The sequence below is a fragment of the Mytilus galloprovincialis genome, chromosome 9, assembly GCF_965363235.1.
Source record: "Mytilus galloprovincialis chromosome 9, xbMytGall1.hap1.1, whole genome shotgun sequence".
NCBI classification, from domain to species: domain Eukaryota; kingdom Metazoa; phylum Mollusca; class Bivalvia; order Mytilida; family Mytilidae; genus Mytilus; species Mytilus galloprovincialis.
The window spans coordinates 16,266,468-16,284,540 of record NC_134846.1 but is presented as its reverse complement, the minus strand read 5'-3'; the positions used below and the strand labels follow the sequence as shown (position 1 = coordinate 16,284,540).

Here is an 18,073-nt window from a genome sequence, read left to right as displayed (position 1 = left end):
ATTCAAGCTATGTTTAAATCATCCCAGTATCTTACAATGATCTATTTAAGTCGTACATATTCTAAATGTTGGTATAAAGTCAGTCAGGTGTTTTGAGCACGTCAAATTTCAAACCAAAATTACCAACAAAACGACTTAGGTAATCTGTTTCTGTGGTACAATATCCCGAGTTTATTTATAGTAAATAAACAAAATTATCGTATCAATGATATTTCATGTCAATAAAAATGTTCTGACTTATTGGCTTGTGATACACTTGCAAATGAGGTCATCTAGTGATTCTTAAAACTTATCAAGGATACAAGGCTTATAAGTTATTTTCCCAGACGAGAGTGTCGTATCCGTAAGACTCATAATTGGCGGTAGAATTGAAACAGGTCCAATAGACAACTTTCGAGTTCGATGCATTTCCGTCAAAAACTCTGGTTTTAGTGAACGTCATTTGTGCGTTTAGGGGCGTCGTCACTTCCATTCTAATGTAGAGCGAGTGGTTGGAAAACTATAATTCTATATTGTGCGAATTATTCGGCAAATTGAATTCTCAATAATTACAATCAGCACTGCTGTCATTAGAGAATTGTCATTAAGTACCTACAGAACAACCATTATGTCTAGTTTATCCTGCACAACGACGATTACTAAGACGCTTGATGAACGTTAATGGTGCAGGGGTACAGGCGAGCCCCTCTATCTGGTAAATGACGTCATAAAGGCGCGCATAATTGACGAGGTTTTTTACGGTGACGGATGAACTCGAAAGTGGTCTATTAAAGTACACTGAAAAATAAACAAAATCCAAAGTTTCCCTTAATTTTTATCAGATAATCAGAAAAATTAAATTTTCCATTTTTAACAGTTAAGGATATACTTAGGTGAGGTTTTGGAATTTGTGTCAAATGTTCGGACTCCTTGGTGTTTTTCCATACAATACAATGTAAAATATTTTGCCCCATAACACCCATTTATTTTTTCATATAAAACTTAGTAGCTCATGAAAGGTCATTTACCAACATTTTAGAAGATTCTTAATTTTCTTTCTTTTGTTTTGAGAACTTATTATACCAATGCAAATATAAGGTAAAAGCCCGAGACAGCCTTTTCCCGCCATATTTTAAATCTCAAATATCTCGAAAAGGAGGTCCATGACCTGTCAATATTTTTAGCTTATTTTTATCCTTAATTGATGCTCTACCAGTTTATAGTATTAATTTTAACTTCTTCATTTATTAATTTTCACTTAACCTCACCTAAGTACATCCTTAAGTGTAATTTTTTGTTCTGGTATCCATCATGATGATTGATTCAAATAAAAGGCATGCATTTTATTAAATAACATTTGTTTTTACTCACTCTTTTCTAATTGTTTTTAATGTAAAAGCTAGTTATCAGCACAAAACATAACTGATATAAGTATCCTGTTTGTTTTATCTGAATAAAATTTTTCATCAATCCAATTAATTTTACATCCTTGTGGAGACCTGCAGCCTTTTCATAATTTACTTTTGGTCATGCCTTTAATGTAAACTGAAGTATATGTAGTTTAACAATATACTTAAAAGGGAATGGCATTTTACAACAAAACTGTATGGCTGTACCGAGTCAGGAATATGACAGTTGTCATCCATTCGTTTTACGTGTTTGAGCTTTTTATTTTGACAATCGATTACGGACTTTCCGTTTTTAATTTTCCTAGGAGCTCAGGTTTTTTTTGGTTATTTCTGTTTTCATTTCAAGTTTAATATTTACATATGAATGCAAATTTCCGCACCAAGATTAAAACACTTGAGTAAATTTTAACATTTTTGGTTACAGTCAAAATGATGTTGGTTTTTCTTCATAATTCTAACTTCACTTTATTTGTTAGTTCGCCGTTCACCTTGTTTGTAGACGCATGTAAGAACTTCAAATCTCGTTTACTTTATAAACAAATAAATCACGTCTCCAAGTGTTACAAGGCGCAACTTGCGTTTTTATAAAAAAGGTTCATACTTTAGACGTAGACAAACAATTTATTACCACAAAACAATGGCTTGAAAAAGTATATTTTAACCTTATTGATAGAGATCCATTTTTATAAATCTAATTTAAATCATATCTCCAGAGACGGTATATAAGATGTGGCGTTAAGTGAAAAGAAGATACAATTTCATAATCAACTAAAACAATGTAATTGAATTTCGATCGACAAAATGTCTAGTTTATATATACCAACTGTATATCAAGGCTCTTTGTTTCTTCAGTGACAATCATATTTGACATGAAACTCCCCAAAGCTACATTTAATTCCATTCCACAATATAATTCCGTTAAAAATTATTCGGGTTCCTAATCATTTATTTATAAAGTAAAAGGATTCTAGCACTGCGGATACTTTAGACACTTGGTATTAAGATATGTTGTTCAAGGCATGTGAACACGTAAAAACTATGAATACAATTTGCAATTGTATTTTTGGTCTAAGTTACTTGTAGATTTAAATATAAGAAGATGTGGAGACAAACATATTATCTAGATATCTTTCTTTTATTGATAACCGTGAATTGACGTTTTCTGTGGATATTTTGTGGTTCTCCAGTCGTTGGTTGTTGGCTCACTGGTATAATTCAAAAGCTTATGATCATTTCAATACACTGTTTCCTAATTTGTGTTGTTTTTTTTTCTTTATTATTAACATTGATTATTTAAAAACAATTATGTTCTGGCTTGTATCCGTTATGTTTTCATAATCATGCATATACATACAACCACAGGTATGTCTATTTTAAAGAAGAAATAAATTCCTGAAGCATACAGCTACAGTAAGAATCACTCATTTGTGCACTTTTTGTGCTGACATGAATTCTCATTGATATGGTTATATTTATAAATTAACTGCTTTCAAAATTTTGAATTTTTTGAAATACTAAGGTTTTTCTACCTCAGGCATAGATTATCTTAGCTGTATTTGGAAAAACTTTTAGGAGTTTTGGTCCTCTATGCTCTTCAACTTCGTACTCTATTTGGCCTTTTTAACTTTTTTGGATTCGAGCGTCACTGATGAGTCTTTTGTAGACGAAACGCGCGTCTGGCGTATTTACAAAATTTAGTCCTGATATCTATGATGAGTTTATTTATTTCCATTTGTTTTTTTCTTTTCATCAAAACCACTCGTGTTTCTGTGATTGTAATAACTACGTTAACCAATTTAGGTTTTTCATTAGAATCATAAAGTACTAGTAAACAAAAAAAAAACAACACCTCGAAAAAATTTCCAAGCAGGAAAAAGAGCGGGGCTTTGTCAAATCTGTGTAGTTTGCTTTCCACGTAAATATTGTTTAATTATGGTTTATTTATATACTTGGATGGACAGTTGCCTCATTTACACTCATACCACATCTTCTTATATCTCTACATAAAGGCAACAGTAGTATACCGCTTTTCGAAATTCATAAATCGCTTGATAGAAAACAAATCCAGGTGAGAAACTAAAAACGAGGGAAACACCCCAACTATCAGAAGAAAACAACAAAACAACAGAAACACTAAAGTGCAAAAAACCAAACCAAACGGCAATGTAAAACACACAGAAACAAACTATACAATAACAACTGCCATTTCTTCGTTACGCTCTCTTAACAATGACACGATATATTTGTTATGGTAAAATATCTTCAAAAAGGTACGACAATGTCATGGAAATTACCTAATACTAACAGATACAACCAATACACAAAATAGGATATCGTACTTTCAGATACTGATTATCGAAACAGTGTAATGTTTAATCATAAAACATTTAGATAAGTCAATAAAATTGCTAGTGATATGAGAGTGACTTATTAATCTCATATTAAAGGAAACAAATGTGCGTGTAAGATTGATATTAACGTTACAAATGACGGTATGATAAAATAAATGTAGTAGTGAAAGTATCTGTATTGACGTTTGTGTCTTGACAGCAGTATAACAAATTTTAGTTAATAAAAAACAGGAATTGCATTAATTCCAAATGGAGCTAAACCGATTGAGAAACCGTTAACATCTCCTATTATGCATTCATCATCTGGCAAATCAAATACAGTAGAAAACAGTGTTACTGTTAAAATGATCGAGCACCTTCATTTGTTGATCATCAAGTCCCAGTAGAAAGATTAAGATTGACGCGACTTGAACACGGCTTATTTACCTGCATCTTCAGAAGTCTTTTGAAACATCAGTTAAGATCAGCATGTCATCGGCAAACTGCTCGCTAGACTTTAAAAATGTTGGTTTCTGAACAATTGTTATGTCTTGAAGACTTGCTTAATACATCACAGTGACTTAATAGCCAAAGATCTCTTGTCAGACGACTTCAAGTTGGATGCACCACACATTTCCATTTGATTATCAAATATGAAAGGGGGTATCGGTAGCCGATTGGTCTAAGTAGTCGAACAACTGTAGCACTAGCCTATCAACACTGAGGTTGTGAGTTCGAAACCGCACGTGGCAGGTGAGTTTAACTTAAATCTTACTTAATAAGAATTGTTGGTTTTTCTACCGAAGATCGGTGGTTCTATCCGAGAACTACGGCTTCCTCCAACAATAAAAACTGACTGCCACGAAATATCAAACATAGTTAAAAGAGGCACCAAACAATCAATTAAGCAATCAATTAATTAACCAAACAATCAATATGAGAAACAACCAGATATATTTCGAGCATGTCGTCAAAGGGAAATAATACGAACTCAGATGACTTCATATCAAAACTTATCTCTAATGTTAAAAGAGTCTTGACCATAAATTTCTTATAATACAATTTTCTATTACAAATTTGGAAGAACATTTTAGACTGAGGGTATAGTATTTCAAAAATTGAAAAATGTTTCAAGAATATTCTTTAGAACAAAAAAAGTTAATTGCTTTAAAACGCAAAGGAGATACTTTATTCACATCCTTGCTAATAGACCTGTAATCGGATATCGGAATCTAACAATCACGTCTAGTTTATGAAAGTTATACATCAATCTAAATTGCGTAATTACAATAATAAGTTATCTTTCAACGCAGTGTTTTAAACATTACATAATAGTATAGCTAGTTTACAATTGAAGAATTTGAAGCAACTCAATTCAAAAGCATCCAGATATTTACCTAAAAACTCTTGCTTAGATTTTGAGATAAGACAGTCAGTGGGAAAAAAAGAGGAAAGCTATTGAAATGATCTTTATATAATTTAAAACTTAATCAATTTAAAAATCTTGAAACATGGAATGTAATGTTATCCCCCGAATCTTTTTACTCGCCAAAACTCAAAATTCCTCACTTAATTTCAAATGAGTTTAATCTCGCCACATATAGAAGAGGGGCGAAAGATACCAGAAGGATATTCAAATTGATAGATCGAAAATAAACTGAAAACGCCATTAGACTAGGTTAGTGGAAAAATAGTTTCATGGTGTATCAAAAATATATTGTTGAGATATGTTCATCCCCCGTCACAATAGACAAAGACCATGAAGATTTTACAACCATTTATAAAAAGATAACATCGCGTTGAGATCATGGTATGGTACGCTTCAATATTCAATATTTCACAGTTTTTACTGTTAAAAATCTTGCTACGTATAAAAAGACCTTGCCACGACTTACACGACCTCTGTACGCTTCTACCAAGATTGCATTACGATCTTAATACGAGTTTACTATACGATCAAACTACAACTCCATAACGTTTCTACTACGTTGTCACTACGCTTTTCGTTCCTATAAATAGCTTGATTCACCAGTTGTACACATACCTCTAAATGAATCAAAAGGTTGTGCTAAAAGTACAACAGAATATAGTGGCTATGATGTAGTAGAATCGTGAGGTCATACTGAAGACGATGTCGTGAGGTGATAATGAGGACGACAAGCGCGTAATATCAGCGTAGTCTATTGCCTTCCTTATCGTAGCATAAGCTTATCAAAACATAAACAAAATATGATAAAATTTGTTATTATTCAGTTGTTTACATATTAAATAATTATTTGTAAATAGTTTAAGCATGTCACTAGTAGTCCAGTTCTATTATGTCAATATAGTTTGTTAATGTACAAGAATGGAATATATTTGCATTCATCTAGAGCGCTTCGACCCAAAAGTATTATTGAATTTGTCCAACTAGAATGCTGAACAAACTATTTGTGTGTTCCTCCTTCAAGAAAAGTATGGTACGTCCAGGTAAGTTTACTCTTCAACAGAAAAATATCCTTCGCTTACAAAGATATAAACCCAAGTCAAATAGTTATATTGGCGATGAAAATAAAACAGAAATAGAGAAGAAACGGACAGACAGTAAGACACACAGTAAAGGGGATGAAAGCAACAGGGGGTATAATAGAGTAAACTTTGTTCTGTAGCTTCAAACAAATGAGCCCACTCTTAACAACTGATGCTGAAAGGGCACCATTCGTATAAGGAGCATGGCATTCCCCGGTATGGTTTATAACGTGCAACTAACAGAAAGGATCGATAAGTTGTGCATGTATGATCTCATAAACTGTATTAACAATATCCCAGTAGAACCCTTTCGGATAGAGACGAATGGCCCTGTGCTACAATGTCTTTCACTGTGGATTTTGTTTGTATTTATAAAGTTTTTTTGTGAACGGATACACTGTAATGAAAAAACAAACGAACCAAAAGATTGTCTGATATGACAATCCAATCTTCTAAACGATATAAATGAACTTACCCCTAGTGATTGGACAGTCTGTTTCTGGTACCTCCATCGTATCTAAAATACCTTTCGGAATTCGTTTCACCGGTACTTTTTCCACTTTGATTCTATGACAAAAACCGTCATTTTGTAATTTTCGACACACTCGGAGTTCTGCATTGTTAAGCGTAAAATAACGTCCACATTTATAAAATACTTGTAATTTTGGAATCTGTTCTTTATCCTTGTAACTTTTAACTTTTCTTTCTAAATCCGTCTCTGTGAGTAAATCTTCCGACAGATGTTCGACGTTGGTGTAGAAAATATTTAAAGGAGACAGGTACATGGTAGTTTTGAACACGTATTGTTCCAGTAACCAATAATACTGAATCGTTGGAATCACAGATATTGTCTATTTTTTTCAGTAATTAATTCCACTTTAACATGTGGTCATCACAGACGTCCCGGGTCCATACAACACATTCACATTCACGTACTATTTCCATAATTTGATCTCTTTACTTTATTCTAATTCTCTTTTTTTATAATCGTGCAGATAGTGATTGAATAAAAAATCACTTTTTTTAACTGAATGTCGAGTATAAAAACGGTAAGTAACATATAATATGATTCCGCGCCTCGAGTGAAATATCAAATTATTCTGAAAATATAAACCATTGTTGAGACAAAGCCTCTTTCTCTTTGAAGATGATTTGTGCGTTTAGCTTCGTATACCATGAAGTTAATCAATAGTGTTGAACGACTCAATTTTCCTGGAAACAAAATATAATATAGTTCATATCTATGTTATGATATTGCAATAAGCTTTAGGTGAGAGAATGATATATACGGTATTATCAGTGCTGGTGATCATTTGCATGTAATGCCTTTAGACTATAACTAATGAAACAAATATCCAATGTATGTAAAAATAAAAAAAATGTATAATTGTGTTTTTTTTCTTCAATTCTCATATCTACGAAAATTGATATTTGCAAATACAAAAGAAACACTATAAATTTTAAATGATCGCATCTAAAATTCTGTTTGGATCTTAAGCACGAACACATATATTTATAGGACTATAGATTACGTTTAAAAGATAAATACTATTTATTGAAGTGTGATGCCTTGTCAATAGACTGGAGCAAAAGTGTCCAATACAACCGCTCTGTGGTAAGAGCAAAATAAATAACACTCAAACGTATTTTGTAATTTGCACAACAGATGGTTTCCTTTTTTTTTCCTTTGAGGTTAAGTTCTATCATTTGAATAAGAGTGAGTATAAATATTCGACTAATCAGTTCAAAAGTATTACGCACTTGTATTTTCCATTTCGTTTCTTTTATGTATGTATAACTTTGCCTGCGGCTATTGTTTATCGTTAAATTTCTTCTTTTATCCATTATCAACTTTAACACGTATTTTGTTGTCGAGAAAAAAATCAGCGAATTATAAATTTCCTTAAAAAGGATGTGTGGCTCATTATTGCCTGAATGTTGTTTGACAACGTCCAGTGACAAGTTTTCCATATATATTAAGTATAAAAAAAGAATCATTGGAAAACTTAATTTTATTTGAATAGGTCCGATATAACTTGTGATTGGCAGGAAAGAGGCTACAAGGTTGTTTGTGTGTTAAATAAAGCAATGGTCCAAAGCTTAGATATAGGAAGATGTGATGTGAGTGCCAATGAGACAACTCTCCATCCAAAAAAAATTTTTAAAAAAGTAAACCATTATAGGTCAATGTACGGCCTTCAACACGGAGCCTTAGCTCACACCGAACAACAAGCTATAAAGGGCCCCAAAATTACTAGTGTGAAACCATTCAAACGGGAAAACCAACAGTCTAATCTAAATAAAAAGAACGAGAAACGAGAAACACGTATGAATTACATAAACAAACGACAACTACTGTACATCAGATTCCTTGTTTGCATTGCCAATAAAAAAAAATGATATCATGCATTTTACTTGAGGAAAAAAAATAATATTAAAGTGCTTTTTACTTATTTCTTTAATCGTACTTTTTCGAATTATAAAATGTTAAAAGACCAAAATTGTGTTTAAATTTATTTTGATGAGATTTAGAAAGAGAGAAGAGACACTAAACATGCATGAAAAATCATATTAACATATACTATGACACATACTTGTCTTACTGAATAAATTTCTGCAATAATAAGTTTTCGTCTTATTGCGAACCCAATTGAACCTTTCTATAGATTCACCTGATAGTTACCTGTCCATTTAAACTTTTGGCAGTTCTATTGTCCCATCTAACAAATACAACAGGTATTGTTCTCTGTATAGTTTATTCACTCAGACCTTTAAATTTCTTCTAAGAGAAATCTATCACTCATTGATTAATCTACCTGAGTAAAAAATTAACTGCTAAATTAGATGGAAATAACATGTTAACTATTTATAAAAAACTGTATATGAGTTTGAATGTATTATATTTTCAATCTGTTGAATGTAAACACTGATTCAAACATTAATAATAAAAGTTGATTTCTGAAAAAAATCCACATTATTCCTATTTCGAAAAAAAAATTGATAAAAAAAACCTAAAAATGTTGATGTTTATATATTAAGGCCTTCTTAAAAGTATTCTATAACTAAACAAAAACTAAAAGATGCAAATTTTCATACGAACAATACTTTTTTTTTTAAAAACAAACTTTTTATGATTAAATTATTATTTATTTTGAACAGATTGAAAAAAATATTTAATTTGTTTTAATAAACATCAAATCACAGGCATTTTTTTTTATGTGAAACATTTTATATCCATCAATTTAGCAGATAAACTTTAAATTACTCTGGTAGATTAATCAATGAGTGATAGATTTCTCTAAGAAGAAATTTAAAGGTCTGAGCGATTAAACTATACAGAGAACAATACCTGTTGTATTTGTTCAATGGGACAATAGAACTGCCAAAAGTTTAAATGGACAGGTCACTATCAGGTGAATCTATGGAAAGGTTCAATTGGGTTCGCAATAACAATAAAAATAATTAAATAGCAGTTGTGTCCATTGTGACATTAAATATTAGAGTAACATGCCCTTATAGATCATATTTTTGAAATGAATTAATAGTTTTTCAGTGTCTTTACCATCGTAAGATAATTCTTTTTTCTTTCTTCGAATAATCGAAATCCACAAAACTGATTAATCGATTTAAAAAAAAAACTTAAATATGGTTGACTCAACTACAATTTGAAATCGTTATCAACTGTTACAGATTAGAGATCTAAAACAAATCTATGTCAACAGGAACGACAAACTTCATTAAATAATAAGTCAGCCAACAACCATACTAGCAAAGGCGGATTAGGGTAGGGCAGGGGGCCCGGCCCCCCTTTTTGGGAAACAATTTGGTTCAATAGGGTATCACTGAAGCGTGACTGGAGCGGGCCCCTCTTAGGTCAGTCAGTGGGCCCCCACTTATGAAAATTTCTGGATCCGCCACTGACTAAGGCTGGCGTTCATTGTCGAGAACGTGGAGTTGTGCTCCTTTAAACTTAAGTATCGAACAGACCGTGCGGCGTATTGTATACATCCTACGCCTGTAAAAGGACATCTCAGTATTTCATAATGTCACAGGACTTTTTATGTCCCATATAAGGGCATTTTGTTTTCTGATTTGTGCGTCCGTTCCTCTGTCCCGCTTCAGGTTAAAGATTTTGATCGTGGTAGTGTTTGGTGAATTTGATTTGATTTTTGGTGTTTGAACGCCACTTTAAGCATCGCATTTACGCAATTCGTGGCGGTCAGTTTTTATTGAGGAAGCCGCAGTGCCCGGAGAAAACTTCGATAAGAAAACTGAAAATCCTAGTCAATTAAGATTGGAGTCGAGTGCACCCACATTAACGAGGTTCGAAATCACAACTTCAGTGTTAACCGGCTATTGGTTAAAGAAGTAACTACTTAGACCACTCGGCCACCGAGTTTAAGTCCAATCAACTTAAAACTGTATACATGTTCTTTATGATATGATTTTTCTAATTTTAATGCCAAATTATAGTTCCGACCCCTATTTTACGGTCCACAAAACATAGAAAATTATAGTGCGATTGGGGCATCCGTAGACTATGGACACATTCTTGTTTTATTTTAATTTTTAAATCTCGGTCTTCTGTTGATCTCTGTTGTATTGACTAATTTAAATGTATCGTATTAATTTCGTTTTGTTCCCCAACAGACATTGGCAAAGAACGATGCGACAACAGCCCATCATTGCAAAGCAAAAACGCCGATACAAAACATTGTCTACTATGCGGAATCTGCCACGAAAGACTAACAGTCTATATTTACAATTTTTTTTATATTTTTTTTAGTAAACATTCATTTGGTGTGTGTAGACTTACCCTGATAGAATAATAAGTATGTAATAAAAACACCTGAGTAACAATTACCTATAATTGCTACATTCCTTACTGAACTAAACACAACTTCGAACTCGTTCTTAACACTTTGCTTCAATATATATACATTGTACGATACTCTTGAACTCTCATGACACTTATAAAATCCTAATTGCTACAAAAAATCTATTCAATCTCAGTTTCTGATCAATATGAAAGTTATTAAATATCAGAACCGTCTCAACTTACATTCATTTTCTAAATACTGTATAAAGCCTTAATCCATGCATTCTATGATTCATGAGACTCGTATATACTCATCAATTAAAGGAACACACCATTTTTAGTAATGTCCTTGAGTAAAAATTCCCATTGCATCCGGTAAACTTTTGAATAGAGATAAATTTCACACAATCTGTGTGCATTAATTAGCAATACATTCTATGAACATGAAGATTCATCTATTTTTCAGTACTGACCTCTAAAAAACATATTCAGCCACAAAGTGAAAAAATGATCAATGTGTAACTGACTAAAGTCATGTGTATCTTTTCGCTAAGTTTACTTTAAAATGTTGTTTCCTAAATTAAATCGATTTTTACAGCCGATTTCATTAAGTGTGTAGGGAAAGGTAGAATCCTTGGTTAGAATGGTTGTTAGCTAAACGGTGAAGTCACTATTAGGATAGGTAAACTACCCTCCTTTTAGAGTAGACTATTCCGACAAATGACCAATCTATTTGTCTGCAAGACTAGACTACTTCGAAAGAAGGGTAGTATACCTTACTTAATAATGAATTCACGGTTCAGCTAACAAGCAAGCTAACCAAGGATTCTACCTTTCCCTATGCACTCAATGAATCGGCTGTAATGAATTTGAAATTAACTAATCTTAGACTTTCAATTTTGACTGTGCTGTCGTCGTCTAAACTAAAAGTACATATGACATTCTCACCACTAAAACGAAAATTATTCTGTACACCAATGGTTTATTTTGAAATTGTTTCGCAAAAACAATAAATTATATTAAAAGTGGTGTGTTATATGTGAGGTTGAGTATACAAGTTGCTGACCGTAAATTGTTCAATATCTTGTAACTGTAATACAATTAACCAACAAATTGGTTATTGATATGGATAATTACTTCATATGGATAAATCTATATATTTTCCTTTTGAGGTATAAAAATGGGTTAGAACTGTTAATTAAGTTTATTAAAATGAATCTACAAGGTATTAATTATAGTTTTTAATATACACAGGTGATAAATGAAATTCTACTTGCATTGATTGAACTAATATTATAGAGTTAATTAATCGACAAATGGAAGCGTTTGGTTTTATAGTTTAATAATTACATGTAATTTAGATGTTTGTTTCATAATATAATACGTTATTATGATTGGCAAACTGCACATCTCGCGTTATTCCTTAATCAATTGCATTTCACAATAAAATTTATCCTTCATGATGACACGAGGTCTAACAATAAAGTGCACAGGTGAATTAAATAAAAACTTTATAAAAATCGTGTTTTCATGATCCTAGCTAAAAACTGTAATTATAAGTATTGAATGCTTCTTTTTGTAACTTCATAGGGTTGTAAAAGCGTTGACCGTGTGCACGTTTTTACAAAATGTACTTCGGTCAACGCTTTTACACCCCAATGAAGTAACAAATCGTAAAATAGAGAACGCTTATATTTACCTCTGTAAGGCATCGACTATTCATCGGTTGTGGCGAAATGGCGAGGTTTTTTTTTATCTAATTTTTGTTTGTACTTGAAATAACCCCCCCCCCCCCCCTTTTCCCTAAAAAAAAGGGAAGAAACAAATAATCAAAACAAAAACATAAACTGATCAGTTGTTTTTTTTTTATTTACCTGAGCTTTGTTGTGAAAGCTCATGTCATCATGAAAGTTACATTCATTTTGAAATGAAGGTTGATTTCAGAATGACGCGATATTACTGTTTGTCAATCAAAATAGCGTAAGTTATAATGAAACATGATACATGTAATGCAATGTTGTTGTTTTTTATGATGACACGAGCTTCCACAATAACAGGTAAATAAAAGAAAAAAAAATAATTCGAAATTTTCATAGAATTGTAAAAGAGATGACCGTTCTAGTAATGGCATACGCCTCATCAAGAATTATTTCTGTAAGTGTGGTAATTCCAATACCTAGTATAACCGATACTGGTTAATCTGTTCCTAAATTGTAATTATAAAGTAAAGTACAAATACCAATCTAAAACGTGGTTAAATATCACGACGTTGCTCACATTTATACGATATATTGATCAAATCTATATAATAAGTATTTATATGAAACATTATCTATTAAAGAACAGGAAACGTCTTTTGTTTTATTGCCTATCAAATCACGTTTTACAATGTTGTGAAATGTCAAGGAACAACAACAAAAAATGGTTTGTGTTGAAAAATAATATAGTGGGACTTATCATCTCAAGTGTTAATAGTCTATACTGTATCAATTTAACCTAAACAAAGCAGAATTTAAAGCAACCAATTATTTGAGTGACAACAAATAGATACCTGTGCAAATGAACTCTGTTAGTCAGGAGCCTAAAATTGTGTAGTGTTTTGTTGTATATTACCAACTTCCGAAGCAAGGTTGTAGGCTCTCCGGACATTCCCGAAGTCCTGCGTTTAACACGATTGCTGAGTTTATGAGCTTCAGTCCTTGCTTATAGAAGTTGGTATATTACATGTATATCTATTCTTAATTTGTTTGAAAATGTGATATGATTGTCAATGAGACAACTAGCCATCAGAAACCAACATGACATAGAGGTTAGCAACTATGTGTCGCGTATGGGCTTTAACAATGAGGAAAGCCCATACCGCATTGTCAGCTAGAATATAGTTTTACCTTGGTGGTGATGTTTAAAAGGCCGCACAGCTACTTTAATAGTCAACATCTATGAAATTTAGTCACTTGTGGACAGTTGTCTCATTAGCAGCAATCATTCCACATCACTTTTTTTCATAAAGATAGAATCATTAAGAAAGTGAATCATTTTCATTTCGTTATAAGCACATGCCAGTTCGTAGCACTTGTGAGAACGCATTCTTTTTTTGGAAATATCTAGCATATTCAAACTTTCGTTGCATTGAAGACCTGTTGGTGACCTTCTGTTGTTGTCTTCTCTGTGGTCGGGTTGTTGTCTCTTTGGCACATTTCCCATTTCCATTCTCAATTTTATTGGAAGTGTATTACAGAACTCAGTTGCTAATTAATGTATCACGATATCTGGCATCGATCGGACAAACATTGCAACGACAATAAATGTATCTAAAGTTCTCGCAGTGTCGAATTTCGAATAGCAATGTCACGTTAATGTTTGATTTTACCGCTGATCGTGAATAATTTTTATACATTTAGAAGGTAAAAAATCATGCCTGTGGTATCTTTTGTTTTTTTTTAGATCTGTACATGCATATCTGTTATTGCTATTTGCTAATCCTTTTTAATCGCCATGACATGATCGCACAATTCTTGTTGATAATGCCACGTGCCTTAAAATACTCAGTTTATTATAGAAATTCAACGCGGTAATTTATAAGTTTGTGGCAAATAATTTGTAACTCGTCTAAGCTGGCTGATTTTGTTTATATTTGTCAGATTTCTTTCCTTTTTCATTCGAAATTTTTAGTCATTTAAGAGCCCAAATTCACCTTCGTGAACTTACTCTTTATTTTTATTTCCATTTTCCAAGTACATGTAAGTGATATATTGTTGAAGATATTTCTGTGTGTATAGTTGTCTCATTGGCAATCATATCACCCTTTTTCACAAATTTCAAGGAACAAACTGTCCGAAAGTGCAGGTTGATTGAGTGTTTTGTGATTCACGTCCAGTAGCAAATATGTCATGCATGTTAAGGACGAGAACAAATTAACAATGAATATAATCTGTATGTCTTACAATACAGGCCATGCAGAATGAAGGTTGCGGAGATTTGTACTGCCAATGGAAAAAGTGAGTATTTTGAAAAGGGGCTGAAATTTAGCCTTGCAACATACCCTTCAAAGAGTTGTTGCATTATGATTCCTAACGTGCGTGACACTCTGAAAGTGAGGAAATGAAGAAACATAATTATATAAATATCACACAACAACAGTAAACATATGATATAAGAGCATACATCTCAGGCATTGGAAACTTTATATGATGGCTTCCATAAAACACGAATGACAAAAAGAAATGTTGTGGTGTATCAAAGCACAAATTATAAACTATTACACACACATAAGAAATCATAGGCAAAGGTTCATCACTTTTCTCGTGCTTTGAGTTGAAATTAGGCTATGAAATTAAGCTTTCAGTCACAAGTACAAGTAAAACATCTATACCGGTACTTTTGGGTTTATCGTTTGGTTTATAGTAATTGTTTTGTGTCTTGTTTTTGTAATACCTTTCTGATGAGTCAAGAACTTTTTTCCAGCTGATTTTTACAATTTGATCATACAGGCGGGGGAGTGTTCAAAGACAACTCCACATTCTCTATGTAAAAATATGGAGAGTTTATACAATTATTGCCAATGGGAGAAATTTTTACCAAAAACCTAATGACAAGTTATTAACAAATATGATTTACCTGTCCCAGGACAAGAGCCTGTAGTCCCCATAAGAGCTCAGCACAGGACTTTTTCCTCCCGCAACTCTTAGGTTAATTATTCATTATATAGCTGGAGGCAAGTCTAATCTAACCATAGACTTGACAACTATATTTATAATCTATCCGCCAAACAAGTGACATTGAGGAATAATGTGATTATATACAGATAATTAGGAGGATTATCATGCGGATTGTTACTCAGTGAACTAGCAATTTAGACTCTGAGTCAGCGCGTCGGTCTAATTCTCAGACGGGTTCGTTGGTCTTTGACACATTCCCCATTTCCATTCTTAATTTTATCAAATATATCCAGTTCTTGTCTTACTCGTCTTTGGTCGCCAAGGGGTATGATCTAGAGTGATGGAGGTTGACTTGATCGTAACACTTGGCTCAGAGAGGCTAGTGTATTACTCAGTTGTTGTTATTCCGGAACCTTAAATTTTCATAGATTTCTTGTTATTTAAGTTTTATGATTGTTTATTTTTGTAATTTCATTTGGGGTTAAAAGCGTTGACATTTTGTGCGAATAGCAGAAGTGTTTGTTTAATAAGTTAACAGCATAAATCATTATATTGTTCTCGTCTTATTATGTTATACATGTACGTATTTGCCATTGCACTTTCAGCATGCAATTAGCAATCAATGCATATGCATATTAGCAGGTTTACCAACTACATGTATCAATAGCAGAAATGATTTATAAAACATAATCCTATACGCGATCTTGAAAAAGACATAATGCAAGGTAATGGCGCTTTCATTTCTGTACATGATTGTCACGTGACAGTTATGCCTTCAACACAGGTCAAACTTTTCTAAACATTATCTTCAGTTTCTATAACCGCATTAAGAATTGTAACACATTCGCATCCAAACTGAAACTGCTTGCATGAAAATACGGATTTTTTGTGTTATTAAAATTTGCTGTTACAAAATGATAGAAATTATTATAAATTAAGGAATGTATCTCCCTCATGCAAAGCTCTGATTCCTTTCACGGATTTGGCTATACTTTTGGACCTTTTGGATTATAGCTCTTCATCTTTTATATAAGCTTTGGATTTCAAATATTTTGGCCACGAGCATCACTGAAGAGACATGTATTGTCGAAATGCGCATCTGGTGCAGGAAAATTGGTACCGTTAATGTTATTGCATAATATTAAGCAAAACAATAATGTAATTTTAGACTAATTATCGTTCCTCAAATGTATAAATGTCTATATGGACAAATTGCAAGTAATTACAATTAAGTCAATCGACAAAGCCCGCGTGACTGATCTACGGTTGTATGTCAGAAACGAGTCGCACGAAGATTCGACTAAATATAATTTGTCTGAATGTTCAATTTCCTTTTTAACACTTTCTAGATCAAATATTAAACAAGTTATGACAACTGTCAGAAAAGCAATTTCCTGGCGAAAAGCATTCTATCTTTTATAGTGAGCACAGCAAATTTAAGATTCCGCCAAATACCAACACGTTATGATACCATATTAGTTTTGACATTGGAAACAGCATAATTTCCTTTTTGGTGTAATTTTCGATTACATGTTTGATTGGTATTTGACGTAACATTGTTCATTTCCAATTTGATAATTTATTTGTTCGCTTCGTGACAACAAAAGTTGTCATGAACTGACAAAGCAAATGTTTATTTTAAATGAAGTTCCGAATGCAATTAACTAGCGTATGCGGAAACAAATGAAAATCTAACAAATATTCCAATATCATGCATGCACATAATGATCGATTGAGGGTCAAAAAATATTCACAAATGATATGTTACAAGAATACATACTATATAAAACGTGTCCGGACCTATGTTCGTCAAATAGATGTACACATCAAATAACCAATTTAAAAAAGACATGGACAAGTATCCCGGATTCATTTTTTTTAAATAAATTAAGCGCATTTATACATTTGTACATGTATATTATAACCAAAACATCGAAATTACTCACACTCTAATACATGTTGCAGTACATTGCGCTTGACATACGATATATACAGTGGGAGGTTGAATTCTCAAACAAATAATCAAATTACTTACGATATAACTAGATACGAAATAGTGTTCGTGTTCAAAGTCATGTACGTTAATGTGTTCATCTTTCTGGGTTTAAATAGCATATATTATGTGGTTCTTTACTTCATCTAAAACATCTAAATTGGAGATGTTATGGTGGTGATGAACTTGATAATTTTTCCAATGTTATGTTGGGTTGCTATCTTATTGCTTTAAACTAACGTCTCCTTTTATTCAACCGCTTACTGTGGTTTCATGTATTTGTATGGGCAGCAATATCGTTGATTTAGGAAAACGTTCATGTTGTTTACATTTAATTTCGTCGATTTGTTGAAGTCTTCATAAGAGCCTACAGGAAG

The 18,073-nt window shown here is 32.5% G+C and overlaps 1 protein-coding gene across 3 annotated transcripts in view; it reads right to left on the bottom strand.

Moving 5' to 3' along the window:
- Positions 1-15,760, bottom strand: part of LOC143044514 (uncharacterized) — a 33,760-nt gene extending 18,000 nt beyond the window's left edge. The window contains exons 1-2 of one of the 3 annotated variants that reach the window (XM_076216568.1): positions 15,663-15,760; positions 6,702-7,438 (exon numbers count right to left, since the gene is read on the bottom strand). In XM_076216568.1, coding sequence (XP_076072683.1) covers positions 6,702-7,011 — 310 coding nt within the window. In that variant the 5' untranslated portion in view covers positions 7,012-7,438; positions 15,663-15,760. Of the gene's footprint in view, positions 1-6,701; positions 7,439-11,090; positions 11,153-15,662 lie in introns of those variants that run through there. The other 2 variants (XM_076216570.1, XM_076216569.1) reach the window with 2 other exon arrangements.
- Positions 15,761-18,073: the final 2,313 nt, after the last annotated feature.